The sequence below is a fragment of the Exophiala spinifera genome (genome assembly GCF_000836115.1).
Source record: "Exophiala spinifera strain CBS 89968 unplaced genomic scaffold supercont1.1, whole genome shotgun sequence".
NCBI classification, from domain to species: Eukaryota; Fungi; Ascomycota; class Eurotiomycetes; order Chaetothyriales; family Herpotrichiellaceae; genus Exophiala; species Exophiala spinifera.
Window position 1 is genome coordinate 793,211 of NW_015622513.1, and position 20,600 is coordinate 813,810.

General features: G+C 50.6%; 6 protein-coding genes across 6 annotated transcripts; 4 read left to right on the forward strand and 2 right to left on the reverse strand.

Moving 5' to 3' along the window:
* Positions 1 to 1,055: 1,055 nt before the first annotated feature.
* PV08_00295 (glucose-6-phosphate 1-dehydrogenase) lies at positions 1,056 to 2,843 on the forward strand (the record flags this gene model as incomplete). The annotated part of the gene is made up of 5 exons (XM_016374661.1): positions 1,056 to 1,099; positions 1,179 to 1,272; positions 1,333 to 1,730; positions 1,788 to 2,674; positions 2,734 to 2,843. 5 exons carry the CDS (start codon positions 1,056 to 1,058, stop codon positions 2,841 to 2,843), a joined length of 1,533 nt encoding a protein of 510 aa, XP_016239937.1.
* A 4,707-nt stretch (positions 2,844 to 7,550) lies between these two features.
* PV08_00296 (uncharacterized protein) lies at positions 7,551 to 8,810 on the forward strand (the record flags this gene model as incomplete). The annotated part of the gene is made up of 5 exons (XM_016374662.1): positions 7,551 to 7,740; positions 7,796 to 7,873; positions 7,927 to 8,049; positions 8,100 to 8,153; positions 8,209 to 8,810. 5 exons carry the CDS (start codon positions 7,551 to 7,553, stop codon positions 8,808 to 8,810), a joined length of 1,047 nt encoding a protein of 348 aa, XP_016239938.1.
* A 395-nt stretch (positions 8,811 to 9,205) lies between these two features.
* PV08_00297 (uncharacterized protein) lies at positions 9,206 to 9,642 on the reverse strand (the record flags this gene model as incomplete). The annotated part of the gene is made up of 3 exons (XM_016374663.1): positions 9,206 to 9,339; positions 9,394 to 9,485; positions 9,539 to 9,642. The coding sequence occupies 3 exons, from the start codon at positions 9,640 to 9,642 to the stop codon at positions 9,206 to 9,208; spliced, it is 330 nt and encodes a 109-aa protein (XP_016239939.1).
* A 669-nt stretch (positions 9,643 to 10,311) lies between these two features.
* PV08_00298 (uncharacterized protein) lies at positions 10,312 to 13,905 on the forward strand (the record flags this gene model as incomplete). Its single annotated transcript, XM_016374664.1, has 1 exon — positions 10,312 to 13,905. The coding sequence occupies one exon, from the start codon at positions 10,312 to 10,314 to the stop codon at positions 13,903 to 13,905; it is 3,594 nt and encodes a 1,197-aa protein (XP_016239940.1).
* A 1,012-nt stretch (positions 13,906 to 14,917) lies between these two features.
* On the reverse strand, positions 14,918 to 17,079 carry PV08_00299 (uncharacterized protein; the record flags this gene model as incomplete). Its single annotated transcript, XM_016374665.1, has 3 exons — positions 14,918 to 15,067; positions 15,122 to 16,251; positions 16,296 to 17,079. 3 exons carry the CDS (start codon positions 17,077 to 17,079, stop codon positions 14,918 to 14,920), a joined length of 2,064 nt encoding a protein of 687 aa, XP_016239941.1.
* Positions 17,080 to 17,549: 470 nt separating this feature from the next.
* On the forward strand, positions 17,550 to 19,732 carry PV08_00300 (uncharacterized protein; the record flags this gene model as incomplete). Its single annotated transcript, XM_016374666.1, has 8 exons — positions 17,550 to 17,576; positions 17,634 to 17,715; positions 17,765 to 18,465; positions 18,521 to 18,632; positions 18,688 to 18,958; positions 19,009 to 19,111; positions 19,158 to 19,466; positions 19,514 to 19,732. 8 exons carry the CDS (start codon positions 17,550 to 17,552, stop codon positions 19,730 to 19,732), a joined length of 1,824 nt encoding a protein of 607 aa, XP_016239942.1.
* Between the last annotated feature and the right edge of the window lie 868 nt (positions 19,733 to 20,600).

Below are 20,600 nucleotides of genomic sequence, written 5' to 3' on the forward strand. Positions count from 1 at the left end.
GGCCTCTCTCAAAACTCCTGAGCAGTCGCCACCCGTGGTCTCACCCCTGAGTACCCAACTGGCTCGTAGCTCTATGTCAACAGTCCATTTACAGTCTCACCTAGCATTCCTTGGAGCCTCGGTAGGTAGAGGGACGCTCGGGCGGGGAGCGGTGTTCTACCGGACTGCCTCCTCCGGCGGTCATGGCGGGACACCGTGAGCTACAGTATAGCCTAATTAGTTCCGATGCCGCAAGGAGTAAATTCAACCCCCCCATCACACCCGAGCCCGAACACAAGAGCACACCAGGCAGTCTACTAAAGACCAGATCCCATGCGCCAGGAGCAGATGATGACAATAGACGAGTTACATGTGTGGTCTACGGGGTTGCCTATCTAATAACTCTAAGGTTGCAGATTCCCAGAACAGCAAGCCATGGTAGATGCAAGATGCCAGCGATTACATAAGATGGCATGGTTGACGAAGCAGTGTTCTCTCGACAAATGGAGCAAGCTCTGGACGAGGGAAGTGCTCTGCCTCCTACGTAGTTCTTGCAGCCGACGATTCCGCTCCAAGATGGAATATCTAGGATGGGAATATGCCTTTTCATAGGCCTGCGGCTGACTGCCAGCCCGGACTTACCGATTAGTGACGACAAATTGACCGCACAGTAAAAGTGTTGATATACAGCTTGATAAGCGTTAACAACTTGACGAAACCACAACTGCCACTCTTTTTTCCACTGTAGTTGCACCTGAACGCCTGCTTGTTGGTTGGGGGCAGCACCGAAACTTGTTTGGCATCAGAAGAATCTCTCGGTTTCAACTGTGCAGTGTCCAGATCTCTACCAAGCTTGTTTACTAAAGTCTTGGTGGCTCTCACAATCATATTACTTGCCCCACCATCGAGTTCCGCGGGCCTTGAACTGAGCCCGCAGTCAGTCACTAACATATCTAATTATTTCCCGCTTTGTCATTCGAAAGCCCAGCAAATTCAGAAGAACGACAGTTCTCTCAATCCTCGTCTTTTCCTCTCCTTAGCCTCAGACTGATCCCGTTCGCCCTTCGAATAGCACAATGGCGGACACTGTTGTGCGCCCGGATGAGCCTGACAATGCAGGGTGAGTGACGTCGCCGAGTTTGCCTCATTTCCCCCACAATCCTCGAGATGAATGTGATGCTGACCTATATCTCTACCAGCACGGTCGAGCTCAAGGAGAACACGGTTATTGTCGTTCTCGGCGCCTCTGGTGATCTCGCCAAAAAGAAGACATTCCCAGCGCTTTTCGGTTTGGTGAGTGCAAAAACCAATGCCGGTTGAGATAGAACCCTTGCTGATCGATGTCAACAATAGTTCCGCAACAAATTCCTCCCCAAGGACATCAAGATCGTTGGATATGCCCGAACTAAAATGGATCACGCGGAATTCCTCAAACGAGTCAAGTCCTACATAAAGACCCCAACAAAAGAGGTGGAGGAACAACTCGAGCAGTTCACTTCGATCTGCACCTACATTGCTGGTCAATACGATCAAGATGAGCCTTTCCAGAAGCTTGACAAGCACATCACCGATATCGAGGGTGGCCGAAAAGAGAATAACAGAGTCTTCTACATGGCTCTCCCACCCAGTGTCTTTCTTACAGTCTCACAACACCTGAAGAGGAACTGCTACCCCACCGGTGGGATTGCCAGAATCATCATTGAGAAGCCATTTGGTAAAGACTTGAACAGTTCACGGCAGCTGCAGCGGGGGTAAGTACTGATACCTGCTATCCTCCGACTGGAGACCCCAATTAACGGAATACGCAGGCTCGAGCCAGACTGGAAAGAAGAAGAAATCTTCCGTATTGACCACTACCTTGGAAAGGAAATGGTCAAGAACTTGCTCATTCTCCGATTTGGTAACGAATTCCTGGGTGCTACCTGGAACCGCAACCACATCGACAGCGTTCAGATCACCTTCAAGGAGCCTTTTGGAACCGAAGGTCGCGGTGGCTACTTTGATGAATTCGGCATCATTCGTGACGTGATGCAGAACCATCTCCTCCAAGTGCTCACTCTACTTGCCATGGAACGTCCTATCTCTTTCTCCGCCGAAGATATCCGTGACGAGAAGGTCAGGGTTCTCCGAGGTATGCCTCAAATCGAGCCAAAGAACGTCATAATCGGCCAGTATGGCAAGTCTCTCGATGGTACCAAGCCCGCATACAAGGACGACGACACTGTCCCCAAGGATTCGAGATGTCCCACGTTCTGTGCTATGGTAGCGTTCATCAAGAATGAGCGATGGGATGGCGTACCATTCATCTTGAAGGCTGGCAAGGCTCTCAACGAGCAAAAGACCGAGATCCGAATCCAATTCAAGGATGTCACCTCTGGTATTTTCAAGGACATCCCTCGAAATGAATTGGTTATTCGAATCCAGCCCAACGAATCAGTCTACCTCAAGATGAACTCCAAACTCCCCGGACTGTCCATGCAAACAGTGGTCACGGAACTTGATCTTACCTATAGGCGCCGGTTCTCCGATCTCAAGATTCCTGAGGCTTACGAGAGTTTGATCCTGGATGCCATGAAGGGTGACCACTCCAACTTTGTCCGTGACGATGAGTTGGATGCGTCTTGGAGAATCTTCACACCTCTCCTGCACTACCTGGATGAGAAGAAGGACATTGTCCCCATGGAATATCCTTATGGTAAGTCACCTCTTGATCTGTAACGAAATTAGAAAGCTAACTTTCTTTCCTTCCCCCAGGCTCTCGTGGCCCTGCTGTTCTTGACGACTTCACTGCGTCGTATGGCTACAGATTCAGTGATGCCGCTGGTTATCAATGGAACACTGCAAGCACACCTAACAAGTTGTAGAAGGTGGTCTTGATAGCCGCTCGCAAGACTGAGGCTGTTGGTTTGACGTGAACAAGACTGTCGAGACACTGGTTGAAAACGACATTGACACATGCTTGTATGGAAAGAAAATCTTGGGTACCGAACTGGACAAGGTGGCCGCTGGTCTTTCTTTTTGCTGCAAGGTCGAAAGGGGGAATGAGGTGGACTTCATAATCAAGATGTGTCATCCCTTGTGTGCCTAGTATAGATAGTTCAAATGATGAATCATCATACAAGGACTCTACCCTCTACCGTGTATGGACATGGGTACATAGATAGACCTAGGGACAAATACTGTCTGGTGTGCATAAGAGCCCCGTCAGAAGAGGAGAAATATGCCTATCGTGTGATGCCTTGTTTTGCCCATTGGCATTATTTTCTCTGCGCTAGATTGATCATGCCTGGAGGTAGCAGCTACCTTGGACACCTTAAGGATCAGCTGCAACAGCAATACAAGGGACGTTGTGCCAGGTAGTGGTTTCAACTCCTCAGTACAACTCTGTGCGTGAATGTATTGCATGGACACAGTCAGATACTCCATGATACTATGGCTAGTTAGTCTGGCCAGGTACTGAATGAACCGGCTTGTTCCCACGGGGGATGAAGGGGTCTATATGTAATCGTAGAGTAGTGCAACACCGTTCTACCTACTTGAGATAGAGAGTAGCCTAGGTAGGCACCAGGTGCTCGGTAGTTACCTACGGTACCTTGGGGTGGTGCGTCTCGTGATATCCGCCACGAGTGTCAACATCATTATTAGTCTGGGGGGAAACCGCCCTCGAGGTTTGACTCCGTACGGAGTAACTTTGATCTCTTCTCCCTAGCGGCTGGGAACGAGGTATTGTTGGTTGACTTGGAACCAAAGTGCATACCTTGGACCTCTGGAGTAGGTGGTTACCTAGGAAGGTACTCTGTAGGTAAGGCAGGTGGTTAGTTACTTGATTTGTTGATTGCATTTTCTCCGTACTCGGTACTCCGTTTGGACAATCCACCACTTCTAAAAGTGTAATCCGAGGTGGTAGATATTAATAGTTTTTTTATGACTACACCATGTACGCACACCCTGCGCTTGCGCACGACCCTGCAGTTCCTGGTGCCGGGTGTGCCGCCTTGCAACTTTCAAGAAAGAAAGAAAGGAACCCGTACGGGACGTGCGGGAGTACGGGAGTACATTGTAACCTGACGAACTTTTACGCAATCTGAAACTATTGCTTTTAAACTCCCGTACCTGAGGGGATCGTGGTCTGGGTTCTTGTTTCTCCGGGGCGGGGGCTCCACGTTTTTACCTGGCCTTATTAGGCCGGGTATGCGTACTAACCTACTGTCCTCGTAGAGACTCGTGTCGTGGGAAAGTGTCGACAGGCTTTAGTAGTCCAAGCCTCGTGGGGAATGCAGGTGTAGGTATGTGTTGTGCCCGGGGAAGTAGGTAGGTAGGAAGGTATGTATGGTTATGTACGTATATCCCGTACACGATGTGTGAACCGGTTCTGGACGATGTCGTGGTTGTTGCGAAAGAGGGTGTGATAGTTCGGCAGGTTCTTGTACCTGCGTCAATAAAGAAGCGAAAAAAAAAACAAGCCGTGAGTCGTGACGGATGAGAAGGAACAAGCGAGACTGGTTGCTCTCGGAAGGATTGGGCCCCTGCTCACCGTACAGTACGAGTGACAATAATATCAACTGAGGTAGGTAATGTAGTTTCTGTACAGAACAAACAAGCTGGCTACAATGAAGCACCTACCTACCTGGTCTACCTTACGACGGACAAACTACAGAGCGTGTGTACATAGGCACAAGAGTACCTGAGTGTTCGAAGTTCGCGAGCCCAGATCCGCCTGGCACGGCGAAAACGAAGTACAAGTTGCCTTACCTCGTGTGGTTCATGTTGCCCGTCGAGTTGCGCGCGTCACATTATCAAAACACAGATCTCACCGCGCGAACACAAGGTACCTAATCTAACATGTGTAGCCGTCGTAGCTGTCGACCCCCATCTGGAGCGAAGTATAAATTTGGCCACGGATTCCCTGGGCAGTCTATATAGCATTGGTTATGATGGCTAAGTTTTGGAATAAGCGCCTCGTCGTGACCTACTGCAAGGCAGACGTGAAATCACATGTCACAGTCAAATTAGACAGTCAAGCCTCCGTATAGCTCAGCATTGGGTATGGAAAAGAATGAATTGAACATCGCCCTACCCCGTATGGGGGACACGAATACGGAGATCCAAGGTTGTATCAATTTATGTCGAGATACGAATACTCCGAAATGTATGCAAGTCGTAGCATGACAGCATGAAGCTCTTCATCCTAAGAGACGAACGGAAAAGGGATCCTTTGGTGCGGCGACCGACGCCTGACAATCCTCCTAAAGCCACTTTTGCGTTTTCGCTTGAATTATGAAGGCAAGTTCTATGTTCGTTTAGCTTTCGCATAGCTCCGCGCCAATGAGACAAGGTATGATCTGTGTTGGGAAGCTCTGAATTTTCCGAGGGAATATTTCAGACGGGTTCTGCGCCACGTCTTGGAGAAGTGAGGCGAGTGCTCGTACTATGATGCCTCTATTGCTAAGTTGACGTACACCATGGGTCCAGGTATCAGTATCCCCAGCATCCACCCTTCTTCCAATAAGGTGTGTATGAGAGCAAGTCCCAGGAGCATTGCCCCGTAGCTTTGTATTGGAAACGACTCCGAGCAGATGAACTCGGAGGAGTGGAATGACCTGCAAAGAGCTAAGGTTCCAGGAAGGTTAGGGTCTTGCGGATAAGCCTATGGCCTGTGCAGATGTCTCAGATATCAATGATGCTGAGATGCATTGATATTGCGGGTCTTGGTGCACGATAAGCTCCATGTCCGGACTGAGAGGTTCAACGTGAATGGATGCGCTCCCGGAAGGATCAGAAAAGAACCGTGTCTGATGGTTGAGTGGGCTTCGCATTGTCTGGAGAGTGTGAGACCCATCCTACGTACGACTCGCCGACCAGCAATAATAAAAATAATAGTGCTGCGCTGATGAGGTGCGTTCGCGGCTCCAAGGAAGGGGGCCTCGTCAGCCGCCCCGTTGTCTGAGCTTTGGTAGGCATTGGCGAGACAAGATCGATGGCGGCTCCGAATTTACCGTATGACAGCTGTAGTATCAGCAGCAATCATGTCTTGGATAATCAGTTTCAGAACGGTCTTTGCGAAGCTGGCTGGTGTCACACATGCGCGGATCGTGTCTGGGAAAAGGAATGCGGGAGGCGTTGGGGGGAGCACGATGCCCTCGCCGCTCAGGGCCTGCGGCGTTTTGAAGATCCCCCATTCGATCCTGGTCAGAGCTGCATCCCTGAGAGTCCGAGTGCACCGCCTTGTTGAGCTGGGTGAGAGCTCGCTGGCCAGTGACCGTTGCCAGAAGTGCCTGGGCTGCCAATCATGAAGCTGCGAGCGACCTCATGCCGATGAAGTTGTGGGCTGGCTGGCACTCCTAAGCTCACTAGGCCACAGTGTCGCAATAGTCGCTGAAGATGTACGGAGTACGAGTGCCATGTTGCATGGCGGGACAATCCTAAGGTGCGGCGGGAAAAAAAGTTGGTTAAGCGGCGAATAAAGGTGATCGGAAGCTGGCAAGGTTGGAAATACCGCCCATTAGCGGCACAAGGGCCACCAGAGTTTCCCAACTTAGGCGCCATAGCGGTGCCTAGCGATACCTAGCGATGCCTATAAGGGCAAGGCGTGTCGGCTTTTACACTTGCGTTGGGCCCGGGACCGTCGATGGCGATTCGGGAAACAGCGACCGACTTTGTTTTATGCATACTTTACGCACTGCGCTGTATCACGGCGTGCAGGACTCGTACGTCTTGAGTTTTAACCACGCAACATGATCACCACCGCCATAAGAATAAAATATCCAATCCTTCTTTTCCACACCTTCTGGCTGCAGATGTGACATCTTCTATCCGTACTCTCGTCGGACATATATTCCATACGAATGCACTCGTTCTGACGGGCGCTGAAATACATCATCGCCATCATCCTCGCGAGTCTGCCTCCATCTGACATCCCTGCCGAGACCGTTTTTCCTCGTGTCCAGCTCCAGGAAACCCACACGGAATTCCCGCTCGACAGACGAGGTGTCGCTGAATTCGCATCCCTGCGACCTGCCCTGTCTGCATTTTGCATTCAAGTCAAGTCTCTGTTGGCCGCGGGCCGCTCGTGGCACAGTTAGTTGTACGCACGCCATATCGACTCTGGTCCATATTACGCTCGCACAAGGGCACGACAAGCTTCTGCGACTCGATATCCTCTCCACATCGCTGCTCCCTGCGCCTCATACCACTCACTTGCCCACCCCTGCCAAGTCTGAAACACATCCTCATCAGCAACAGACATCCCCTGTCGCTCCCGCCACTCACTTCATACCAGCGGATTGCGCGTCGATCTTGCCAGACAACTCGCACGGCGTCTGCACAGATCCTCGCCTGCTTGGCTACCACGCTCACTTCTCAATTTGGTCTCGAGATATCTCTCTACAATACACGCGCTCGCTTCCTCTCAATTTCTTTTCGCCATCTGATTATATCGGAGGACACCTTCCTGCGCTGAAAGACCCGCTCTCTGCCAACTATTTCCAGCACCGAGTTGATCAGTTCCCACTTAGCTACTTTACTATCAGCAATCTCCACCAGCGCAATCGATACCGCCCGTGCCTGCCACCATGACAACCATGTCGCAGCCCAGTTCAGACACCCGGCCTCGCGCCCATACTGCTATGAGCTTTTCCTCCCAACGAACTCATCGAAGCAGCGCCTCTGGACACAAGCTCGAATTGACAGAAAGCGAAAAGGACAAGAAGAGACTGCATACCAAGGCCGACCCGTCGATGGCTTTGAGCGAGGCGACACCTGGTTTGTGACCCGAATATATTAGCTCTGTCTGGCAACGTACTTACTGGTGTGGTAGCGGAACAAGCATTAGAACGGGCTACAGTTGAGGATATACGAGGGATGACGCACAAGGACGCCGATGGCAATCTCATCAGTAAGTAACCCGGTACCGGTGCAGACATTCGCATACTGATCAATTGCACGCAGCCGACCCTGATCGGTCAAACCCAACTCGACATCGCTTAGAGCGACCCCTTGATACAATCCGATCGTTCCATGCTGCAGCAGAAGGCACAAGCTCGCGTCGTTCTTCGTTCAACAACAGACCACGTAAGTTCCAGTTCCGTCGGGCGAGAAATGTCATTGACGTCTGGAACCAGATTCTCAGATAGGACAACCTGGAGACACGAACCGCAGAGCAAGCTATTATTCTGGTAAGCAAGCAGTTCCACGGAACGAGCAGAAACTCGTGTACTGATCTTCTAGCAGCCAACGGTTTCTCTCCTCAGGGCAGACCACGGCCGTCACCCGGCGGTGGATACTATCGTAACTCATCCTACGGCTTTGGCCCTCAAAGCTCGGTCGAGGAATCCCCTGGTGCTTCCCAGATGTACGGTAGGCGACAAAATTCTTATTACGGAGCCTCGAACGGGCCCCAGAATGGCTACTACAATGGCTATCAAAACGGCTACAACGGCGAGAGCCCAGTTTCTGCACATTCATATCAACACTCCTATGAGACCATGACTTCGGGCTCTGACGAGTATGGAAAGTCGACCAACCCTAGTTCGCAAAATAGTTCTTTCGACCAGTTGCATCAACTTTCACGACCCAGGCCTGAGGGCAATGACAGGAACTATAGCCCCGACAATCCATATGCAAATGAGCTCAAATTCGGCCAGTCTCCCGCCATAAACAAACCTTTCGCACCATACAACATGAATGACAACGTGCCTGTCAACATGCCTCCCAACAACCCTCGCAAGCCTATCAAACTCGGCGGCTCTGAAGGCGCCGTGGATACTCCCCCGGAGTCGCCCCAAAAGAAACAAAGCTGGATCAAGCGAAGGTTCAGTCGACGAGACCAGTGATCGGAGGGAGATTCTATTTTCGTGGACGCTCACTTTTTGATGAACATTTTCGGCGTATTGGAAGAAACATATCCTGGCCTTGGGAACATGTTACCTCGCATCTGCATATCACAAACGTGCGCGGTGGAAGGCGGCCACACTTTTATGAATAATGTCTGATATAATCTCCCATGGCAACTTGATGATGGATAGCGTTACGACTCCCTAGAGTTGATTGCCATGGAGTGATGGAGGGGATGACCTTGGCAGTACGAGCGCTGCAAAGCTATCGGCTTGTCAAGGTGTAGTGCAGGTCGCATATGCGTTCATAGACTGTATCCGACCAAGGATGGGTTCGCACGACGTTTGTTTCGCAACTGGAACTCACGGAGTTGAAACATTAATGAGTGCCTCAATTACTGTCCTTTCTTTCGTTTATTTTCAGCCTCGGCCTTCTCTGATTGATCTTCCCTCATGGCAACGACAATGTATGCTATCAGGACCACATTTGCCATGATAGCCGCGAAAGCACCAGCCCATACCGCTTTTCCTATGGATGCCATTCAGGACGGAGTGTTGGCAGACGGAAGACATGGTTACGTACCTCCAAAAATAGTGTGAAGTGTGACAAAGTACGAACCAATTGGCACACATACCATGGCCGCGGTGAAGAAGAGAAGCTTGTAGATAACGTGACTGGTGGCCGTTCAGCTGGATTCCCCTGGTTAACGATCTTGAGCATGACCTACGCTGGAACCGCAGGACTCGTGTCCGAAACTTGATCTGCTGTAGACGGGCCACCCTGTCCCTCGGTGACCGTCTTCTCGGACGCGAAAATGCGTCGTGTAGCCATGATGGACCTCGGATAGAAAATATATATTCCACGCAGGGAGGTATCGAGTTTTCGTTCAGCAGACCGACTCAACAGACATATATGTTTGAGGAAGACTAAGTCTTGCAGACGGGATCTGATACTCGCCTTGGCGTCTACTACCGTGACAGAGGTCCACTTGCTGCAGTGGAGAGGCGGCCGACCAAGTTTGCGGGTTCTTCTGAGGGTTGAGGTCAAGAAATGGGGACAAGCAGCATACCTTTTCGACTCGGATGTCGTCTAGGACGTTGCACGTAAAAGGTAGTGGCAGAGAACGAGGATCCGCTTCAACTGGACAGGTCATACTATTCATCGAAACGCCCAAAGCGGCGGCGAGTTGACGTGGTTCGAGCACAAGTACGGTTAGAAGAGTATCGCTGCTTTAGGGTCCCCCCACGACGCGAAACGCGTTTCTTCGTCCATAGAAACGACCCGAGCCAGATGGGAGAAATGCGCATTTAACTATCCACTTTCGGAGGGGACCCTTTTACTTTTCAAAGAGTCTCGCAGGTCGAGTACTCGGTGGTATACAGTCTTTCGCTCTATCACCGTCGTCCGAGTCTCTGCAAAATCGTAGTGTAATGTGTTATCCCTCTCCCGGGCGGTGATAATTCTGCCGCCACCTTTTCCTCCTTCGCCTCACCGCCGGCCATGTCTTCCTTTCCCACTTCACCGTCGCGCTCCGACGATGAACTCTTCAATCCTGGCCATGGGACTGCTTTTCACGAGACGATCGAGACACTACCTTTGAGACGAATTGATCCCATGGATGACGACAGCGACATCGATACCATGGCAACCTTACCACCCCATCGGTCAACGCAGAAGATGACACAGCCTACACAACTTATCGATCGTTCACCAGACACGATATCGTCACCCGTGAATGGCGGGGTTGTCCAAGTGACAGCTTCTTCGCCCTTGGCAGCGCAGAGTCGAAAACCAAGTGGTTATCTTGCCAGCGCCATGGCTCCAGCCGGAACAGCCTTTCGAAGACCGTATGTTGCTTCGCAGCCTCGGCCGCCTCCTATCACTATCGACAGTGACGATGAAGGACCGGTGTATCGTGGGGGCTCATCGGATAGTGATGAACCTCGGGTGAATGACATCAAGCCGTCAGCTTTTGTGCGAAAGAAGAACTCGACCGACAAAATCCCAGAGTCGCCGCAGGTACAAAGCAATGGTTTGAGTCGTTTCATGGAGATAACTGCAAAGTCAATGTTTCGAGGTTCGCCCAGCTCAAACTCGTCCACGTCTAGCGGTATCAAGCGATCAGCAGACCTCATGGCCAATGCATATGGTAACGCCTACAAACGACCGCGGCAAACTGCTCCCGCTCGTGCACTGCCTGTTGCTCCTCAGAAGAAACAACCAGAGCTGGAGCTGGACGATATTAGTGACTACAATGCGAGGGCCAAAGTTAGGCGGATGATGAACATGGTTAGCATGGTTAGTGTTCGAGAATGCTACGAGGTTTTGGTGTCAAAGAAGGGCTATTACGATGATGCTGTGGAGGAGATTCTTCTACTTAGTGAACGGAGGCATGACCGGGGCAAAAAGAACGCCATTGATCTCACCGGCAGTGACGACGAACTTATGCCAACCCCTGCAGGTCGCAAGGTGGCCGCTGCGCAAAAGGCCAAAGTTTCTTCGAAATCAATCGCAGAAAAATGGAGCTCAACACAGAATGTTCGGAAGCCGTCCAAAACGATTGACGTGTTCGATACTCCACCTCCCCAAAAGAAGAGAACACTTGTTCGAGGCCGAAAACGCACTCCTTCTCCAGTGCAGCCATCAGAAACTGCCAGAGAACCATCCGAGCCCAGGGTCAAACCCATCGCCGTCTTATCGGATGATTCCGACGAAGCTGATTCGCCTGTGCTATCCGAAACGGAAACCGACACCACATTTAGTTCGCGACTCCTTGACCTCTTCAACAATTGCACGGCTGCAGATCTGACCGACACTGCGTCTATCTCTCGTGAGCTGGCCGACTATGTAATTTCACAAAGGCCGTTCAAGAGTCTTGATGACATACGCAAGATCCAAGACCCGAAGCTGAAACCCAGCAAGGGTCGAAGAAAGACGAATCCTGTTGGAGACAAGATTGTGGATAAAGTTGAAACAATGTTGGAAAGTTATGAAGCTGTCGACTATCTGGTCAAGAAGTGTCAGAGCCTGGCCAAACCATTGGCTGAGGAGATGAAGAGCTGGGGGGTGAACCTGTACGGTAACCAAGATGGAGAACTGGACATCGTTTCACTACGCGATACTCAGCGCTCAAGTCATGACTCCGGTATTGGTACACCCATCAGTGATGAAGATAGAGACACTGTCAAGAAGCGAATGCCGAAGAATTTTCTATCTCAACCATCGATTATGGCGGACGACATTCAAATGAAGGATTATCAAATTGTGGGAATCAACTGGTTGAACATGCTTTATAAGAGAGGCCTGAGTTGCATTCTTGCAGACGATATGGGCTTGGGAAAGACCTGTCAGGTCATCGCTTTTCTGGCACACCTTTATCAGCAAGGGCGAACGGGTCCTCATCTTGTTGTTGTGCCTGCTGCAACTCTGGAAAATTGGCTGAAAGAGTTCAGGCGATTTTGCCCGACTTTGAATGTCGAGCCGTACTACACAACAAACCCGACGGAGCGAGCTCAGCTCAGGGAGGATCTTGAAGACAGTCGGGCGGACCTTAACGTCATCGTCACGACCTACACCTTGGCTAAAGGGAAGGAGGATTTCCCGTGGCTCAAGAATTTCGGATTTGACTGCACAGTGTATGATGAAGGTCATATGCTTAAGAACGCCGAATCCCAAGTCGCGAGCAAGCTAGTTCGGATACAGTCGAACTTCCGCTTGTTACTCACCGGAACGCCACTTCAAAATAACTTGAAGGAATTAATTAGTCTGCTTGGTTTTCTGATGCCTTCTTTGTTCAAGGAGAAAGCACAAGAGCTCAGCAGTATCTTCTCACATACCGTCAAGGCCATGGACGAAAATCATGAAGCATTGCTGTCTGAACAGAGGATCAAACGTGCAAGGAGCATGCTAACACCGTTCATCCTTCGGCGAAAGAAATATCAAGTCCTGAAAGATTTGCCTAGAAAGGAGCGACGGGTTGAATTCTGTGACATTACTCCTGAACAATCCGAGATTTATCAGTCGTACCTTGATAAGGCCTACAGCATCCGTGAACGGAAAGAAAGGGGTGAGAATGTGACCAACGAATCCTCCAATATCTTGATGAAATTGAGACAGGCCGCCATCCACCCGCTCCTGTTTCGTCGAGTCTATCCTGACAAGGTTCTACCGGCTATTGCAAGACAATGTTTAAAGGTCGACATGTTCAGCGAGTCCAACCCCGATCTCATCGTAACAGAATTAGAAGCCTACTCCGACATGGAGATACATACTCTGTGTGATCAGCATGCACCACTTAAGCGATTCGCCCTTCACAACGGAGAATGGCTCGCCAGCGGAAAGGTGCAAAAGATGCTCGAACTGCTCCGTACATTCATGTCCGAGGGCCACAAGACGTTGATTTTCAGCCAGTTCGTCATGATCCTGGACATTCTCGAGCTTGTGCTCCAACGCGAGGCTATTGACTATTTCAGACTTGATGGCAGCACCAAGGTATCTGAGCGCCAAGATTTGATCGATGAGTTTTCCGCCGAGGATAATGAAACGCCTGTGTTCATGCTGAGCACCAAGGCCGGTGGCGCTGGTATCAACCTAGCGAGAGCCAACAAGGTCATCGTGTTCGACAGCGGTTTCAACCCACAAGATGATATCCAAGCAGAAAACCGCGCGCATCGCATCGGGCAGGTTAAAGAAGTTGAAGTCGTTCGGCTGGTTTCGAAAGGCACGGTCGAGGAGCAGATCCACTCCATGGGCCTTACCAAGCTCAAACTGGACGAACAGGTTGCAGGAGACGGCGCCGAGGAGCAGCCACCGAGGAAAGAGGGTGAAGAAACCGCAAAGGAGGTGGAAGGTCGGATGATGGTGGAGGAGATGTTCTTCAACAAGCTGGGTCAGGAGTCTCTCGAACAACTAAAAGCCGATGCTACCAGTCCAGTCAAGAAAACCCAGGTCGGAAAAGCGTCCGTGCCGCAAAAAGAGGGTGAACGTACAAAGTCTCGAAAGCCCAATGGAGGAATTAAACAAGAGGATGGGGAAGGTGTTCAGTTACCAGCCCGCACGAAATCAGTCGACGTGGAAGTGAAGAGCGAAGAGTGAGGAATGGGGACCTCTCCCACCCGCCTGAAGAATATTCGATGCAGGTTGCAACATGGGAGGGAGAAGCAAGTGTTGGATACTACTGATATGAGTGGCACACCGCCCGAAATCTTCGAACTCAGTCGGTACACGTTCGCGCGACAACTGTGTATGCATTACTGCGGAACTTGGAAAGTCGAGAAATGACAAAGTATGGCTTGCGGTGCCACGAGACATGGATGAAGTTGTATACACACCCACATAGAGAGACATGGACGAATCAATGAATGTTCCATGCCGATCCCGCGCCTTCCATCAGCTCCGTCAACGCTTAGTAGTATGGCAGATGTTGCCTTCCCTCCGTTGATCTTTCAGGAGGGGGAAGTTGTCGGAAGTGCAGTCAGCACGGAGCGCATTGGGGTGGTTCTAGCTGGCTAACGTGATATATTGCTTTTCGAATACGGCCTGAGGACGTTCGTTCTAGGACAGAAAAGCGACGAAAACGAGCTGGAACGACGAGGGAAATTTCTGATTCAGTGTGTACTCGTAGTCAAGAAGAAATGTTGTTGACCACTTTTTTTCCAATTCCTGAGCCTGTGTCTAGCTCATGAAGAAAGAGAACCGTAAACTAAACTAAACTCAGGTGTTCTCGGCTGTGAACTACCTGAGAACATGCATGGAGTGACCTTGAAATCTCCATCCTCTCGTCGTCGGGGTGGTCTTGAATGGCACTTGCTCCCCCCCTTGAGAGCCTCTCGCGATTGCTCAGAATGCTCATGCCTGGAGAGGATGTGAATCCCCGTGGTAATGGTGCACAAATCAATCAAGGCTCAATAGAAAAAAAATAAAATTCCACTTTTGTTTGGGTCGCCCCAGCCCCCCCGCCCTTGGTTGCTGTGTTGGCTTCTGCTGAGCAGTCAATCTGCTGTGCTCTCCTATTCACCGGCTCTCACCGATAACGCTGGCTGTCAATGTGGGATTTCTGCTCAGGTGTCTGCGTCACGACCGTGCTCACGAGTCGGCATGAGCCGTCTTAAAGGGGGCGCAACTTTTGCTTGTAGGACCGATCCTTGGTGCCCGTGTCTTCTTCTTCATACCCACGTTGTTGAACAGTGTCTTCGCCAGGACCCCTTGTTTGCCCTTTCGATGACGTTCGAGGTCGTTTCGGGGGGTTGAGGTTCTGCTGCGTACGTGTCAGTCTTTCGGTCGAGGGACGAGCAAAAGGGATAGAACTCACCCATGGAGCTCCGGGTTCGTAATCGCCAGAATCATCCCGGTCGGCCGACTCGTTCGAAGAGCAATCCTCAAAGGTACGTGCTCCTCGTCGTTGTCTCTTCTCAGGATGAGACTGCCGATTACGTTTCTTGCGATCCTGCTGAGGAGAGTTCGTAGGCATTCGGCCTGGTTCGGTGAAAAGTTTTTTGGACTTCGACGGCACTTGTGAATTCTCGACTCCTGAAGACAACAAAACAAGGTCATCCGTTTGCTCCCTCTTGATTACTGGATGGCCGTCATGACCGTGGCCAGGCTGTGTATTGTGCGTATTGCTCTGCAGATGAGGCTCTTGTTGGGAGAACTTGTCGTCTGAAGCGCCGGCCGTCAAGGATCGTCCGATAAACTGGCAGTCAGCAACGGGTGTTGGCGGTCGTATCTCCTCGGCTAGGCGATTTTGTGCTGTCTGGCCATGCATCTGTATCTGCTCTCGCTCACTGTTGGGTGACTGGAGCGCATATAAGGGCGTCGTCTCGGATGACATGGGATGATGATTAATGGCTTCACCATCAGCTTGGTTCGTAGTTGGCTTTGGTGTAGTTACTGGCACTTTTCCTGGATCAAGCACCCACACCACCGCTTTTTTAATGTTCTGTCTAATGGTTTGATCGAGCCCGCCAGTGTCACCAATTCTGATTACCAATGGGGAGACCGCCAGGTCTATCGGACTCCCATCGATGCCACACTCCTTGGGATCTCGCCCTTCGTCATCATCATCGCACTCTTTCAGCTTCATGCCGCGGTGCGGCTCGAGGTCTTTGTGGTCTGTAGCAAAGCATCGATCTTGCAGCTCATTCCAGAATAATATCTTAACGCGTGAATATTGAAGTGTGAGACTGGAGGAGAGGATGTGGCACTCTCTCACGATATCCAGAAGCTCAGTCCGGCGCCTAGACTCTGTTATGTCTCCTAAGCTTTTCAGGAATGGACGGCATAGTTGGACGATTGTGGAACATGTCGACTCAATATATTCGCCTCTCAAGCGCCTGATGGCCGGGCTGCATCGCGTACCCTCGGACCAGTGATCCACAGCAAATGGCATGTCGATAGCGCGAAGGATCTTTGCTTGTACAATATGATTCGATCCGTGAGAGTCTGAATATGGTTAGACTTCTGAAAAGCATATCCGGGATACTTACCAGCAGTGGCGGTCTCAATCAGCCATGCCAAAAAGACCTCACCAGCCCCATTTTCAAGCTTGCTACTCGATCCGCGAAGCCATCCAAACGGGCGTGAAAATGTCTCATTGCATAATGCCGCATTGATGGCTGCATTGACAATGATATGTGGTGGAATCTCCCCCTTCCTGATGACATCCTTCATGCGGTCAGAGCAAAGTGGCTTGCCAAACCTGCTTTCGAACTCCATGAATATTTCAGACTGCCGCTTCTCGTCGATCTGGTCCCACTTTCCAACAGCCCACTGCTTTGAGAGGATTTTGGTGTTGATGAAAATCTCACTGAGGTAGGCATGAACCTCCTCGTCTGGTATTGGTGGCAGCTCATGGGATACCGCATTTTCGAACCTTTCGTGTTGCAACTTCTGGAGATCATCACCGATTTTCTGACGCTTTTCCTTCTCTGCCTTTAGTTTGTCAGACAGAGCAGTCTTCTGTTCTTGCGATCTTTTCTTTGCGTCCTTCAGCTTTGTGATCTCTGTCCTTTTCAACTCGAGTTGGTCTGACAGGACTTGGATCTTTTCATGAGATTTCTCTAGAGTGAGAGGGAATTTGATCTTTCTCGATCTCGAGGATTGAGCTTCCACACCATGTTGCATTCTTCGTGTCTGCACTGACTTTCCAGTTGACTTCCCCGGCATTCTCTCTGGTGGATTAGAAACCTCCACAGCGGTTACTCGGCCTGCTGGCGTAGTTGAACAATCCTGAGCTGGCTTGTTTGCGTCTGCTGAAGTCTTTGGTGTCATCCTGTTGTTGACTTTGGCGAATTTGAGCTCTTCTCGAGTTTGTCCGTGGTAGCTGATCCTGCGCCTTGTTCCAGATGTTGTGAATCGTTGTGCACCGTAGTGTCCGGAACAGACGTTGGTTGTTGGTGGAGTAAGTAGAATACAATGCTCAGGTTCGAGACGTCGAAATCTGGATGGTGACCTCACTATGGCACGAGCCTGGAAGGTAGTTAATTGAAATCCAACGCTGAAGGGAGTCGTGCAGATATCGCCGTAGGTTGAAGTTCAAGTGAGAGTTCAAGTGATAGTTGAACTGAAGTGAGTTGAAGTCATCGTCATCTTGCAAAAGCATGTGATCGAGCCTGAGAACATATATATCATGCTCCTCCCCTCCTCTCTAACCTATTCTCTTACACTTGCCATCCACCAACTTGAGTTCTCTTCTTGAAGCAGCAAGCCTCATCGTCATCAGAGGCCTGTCATATCACACCATGCCTCCCAAAAAGAACGTACTCGGCGTACGAGATGCTGAACCTCGAGGCAAGCTGACTGTCACAAGCTGAAAAGGTTGAGAGCCACTGACATTCTCAGACAAAGCTGCAAGGGACAGAATAAGTCAGAAGCGAGCATCGTCGGTCAAGAAACGAAAGTACAAAGGTGCGTCATCCTCCAACGACGTATTGTGGTGAACCTGATCCTCTAGCAGCTGCGGAGCTTACCATTGAGGAGAAAGAGGCCAAACGTCAACAGAGAGAAGCACGAAAAGAGCTCAGAGCGGCAGAGGCAAGAAACTTGATCATGGTGGCTATCGATTTCGGCACCACCTACTCCGGCATAGCCTGGGGCAGTACCAGGAAGACCTGGAATGACATCGTCGTGATCAACCACTGGAATGGTGGTCCTTGTGATAACACGGAGAAGGTTCCAACTCGCATTTCCTACGCAGCGGAGAATGATTTCTCAGAGGACAAATGGGGTTACGCACCTAAAGCAGGATCGAAGACATGTCAATGGTTCAAGCTTCTTCTGGATGGGAAATTCAAAAGAGAAGATTTCGACGATCCTCGCCTCAACACGGCCCTGGGTAGCAAGGTCATGCATATTCCAGAGGGCAAGACCGCTCAGACAGTGTCAACTGACTTCCTGAGAAACATGTATCGACATCTGTTGCAAGCCATCGAGTTGGAACTGGGACCGACTTTGGTCGAACAAACCAGCTTTCGCTTCGTGATCACCACTCCAGCAACATGGTCGAATGCGGCTCGTCAAGCCACTCGGAAAGCTGCAGAAGACGCCGGTTTTGGTTCCAGAATGGGAGACGAAATTCTCATGATTGCGGAACCAGAAGCGGCCGCAATTTGCGCCATTACCCAGACCAACTCTAAGTTCCATACAGCACCCTTTCAGGTGAGTCAGGTGAGTGCCTGCCTCGACCTGATCAAGCGGAGCTGACTTTAATGAGCAAAACACCTGTACCATGGTTGTGGATATTGGAGGCGGTACGATAGATACCTGCACTTACCGGATTGCGAGAATGCAACCACTTCGACTCGAGGAAGCTTGCGTTGGCGAAGGTCCGTGTCCATTGGCTCTTCCCGGACATTCAAGGTACTGACTGTCTTCATGTAGGTGCAAAGGCTGGGGGAACCAGTGTTGACAGGTCGTTACTTGAATTCATGCTTTACTGTTTCGGCATAGCATTCGAGGCCCTGCCCGTGGAAAAGGTAGGCGCAGGAAGCAAGTTCATGGAAGCATTCGAAATTTTGAAACGTCAATTCACTGGCGACTTCGACGATGACGCACGTTTCGAGCTTCCACTCAAGATGAGCAAGTTGGACAAGGCCGATCTTAAAGTGACAAAACATTATGACTTCGACGAAGACACCGTCGTCCTCACCGGGTATGTGGCAATCAAACAGCGAATCTGTAAAGTTTACTGATGGCGTCAAGTGAGGAGATCAAGGACATGTTCGAGACAACGCTGCAGAAGACGTTCGAGCTGATCCGCAACCAACTGCGAAAGACCCAGACTGCTAATGAGCCTCGCGTCGAGGTAAGTCTGGGACGAACCTGCAAGAGCCAAATCTAATGCGAGACAGAAAATCATTCTCTGCGGGGGGATGGGTTCGAGCCCGTATGTTCAGAAAAGAATACGGGACTTTGTCAATGAAATGCTGGAAGAGGACATTGAACTGATAGTACCCGCCCGCCCGTGGTCCGCGATATGCAGGGGTGCTGTCATCAGTGCCCTGGAAAAGAATGTCGTTGCTTCGCGAAACTGCCGGGAGCATCTTGGGTTCTCTGTTCACGAGAAGTTCGATTCGAGCAAACACCTTGACTCTGATCGATTTGAATGCCCTGTTCTTGGGCACCGAGCCAAGAATCAAATGCGGTGGCATGTCAAAAAGGTAAGGACTCGCTTTGTGCACGCTTATCATGGGCTAATGCGTCTCAGAATGAGAAGATCTCGCCTAATCTCAAACGTGGCTTTGACTGCTATGTTGTTGTGCACGGTACCAACTCGAGCAAATCCGAGCATGTGGTGTACCAGGACTTGTATGGGAGCCAGGAAGACAGTGCACCAAGCCGCGTGGATGATCCTCTTCCAGAGTCCGGTATCATCGGTACGAGACGCCACGGGCGGATGCCTGATGGAATGGACAGCTCTGGCTAACTTCGCGCAGGGCCAATCTACAAGGTAGGCAGTATTAAAATAGACCTGACCAAGGTTGTCAAGGAGGAACGAAACCGTCTCATGCTTGAGGGTGAAAAGATTCCGCGTCGCATGGATTTCGACCTCACTCTCGAGATGACACTCGCATCTGACAAAGGCGTCCTCATCGTTACTGCAAAGAAAGGGCGACGAAAGTTTGGAGAAGCGCACCTCGAGTTTGAACCAGATCCAGCATTCGACGGCACCTTGGTATCAAGCGAGGCCTAGACCTGAGCAAGCGCTATAGAATTCGGAACATGGTGAATTCGGGACTGGAATGATGCTGATACGGAATGATTCAGACGGAGGAGGTGCAAAGAAGCACACAGGACATATCATGCAGGTCGGGTGGAGGTGAGCCGGAATGGTTCGCGACACCAAGTTCGGGTAATGAGTATTACGCACAACCTCCTCTGCATTATGCATGACTCCTCTAAGCCTAATATAGTAAGCGGCTCGGGTAACCTTCTCAGTCTAGAATAATTCTCGCTTGGCACTCCCCAGGCGCGCCTTATTATCTTACCTTCTAGACTCGCGATTTAGGCGCCCTAGATCTCTATACTTTAGGGCACTCACGCTTATAACTTAGACACTTAACTCTACAGTTTAGGTCCTAATCAGGCCTCAACGCCTTGACGTTGTTTGTGCGTAATACAGGGGTGGGTGTACGTAATACCAATTACCTGGCTATTGGACACCAGACCCAGATCCAGAACGAATGATTACCGCGCATATCACATCTGATGGGGAATTGAGATACCATTTAAATGGGTAATGGGTATTACGCACCCCACCCGATTGGGTTAGTGTTAGGTTAGCGTTGGTCTTG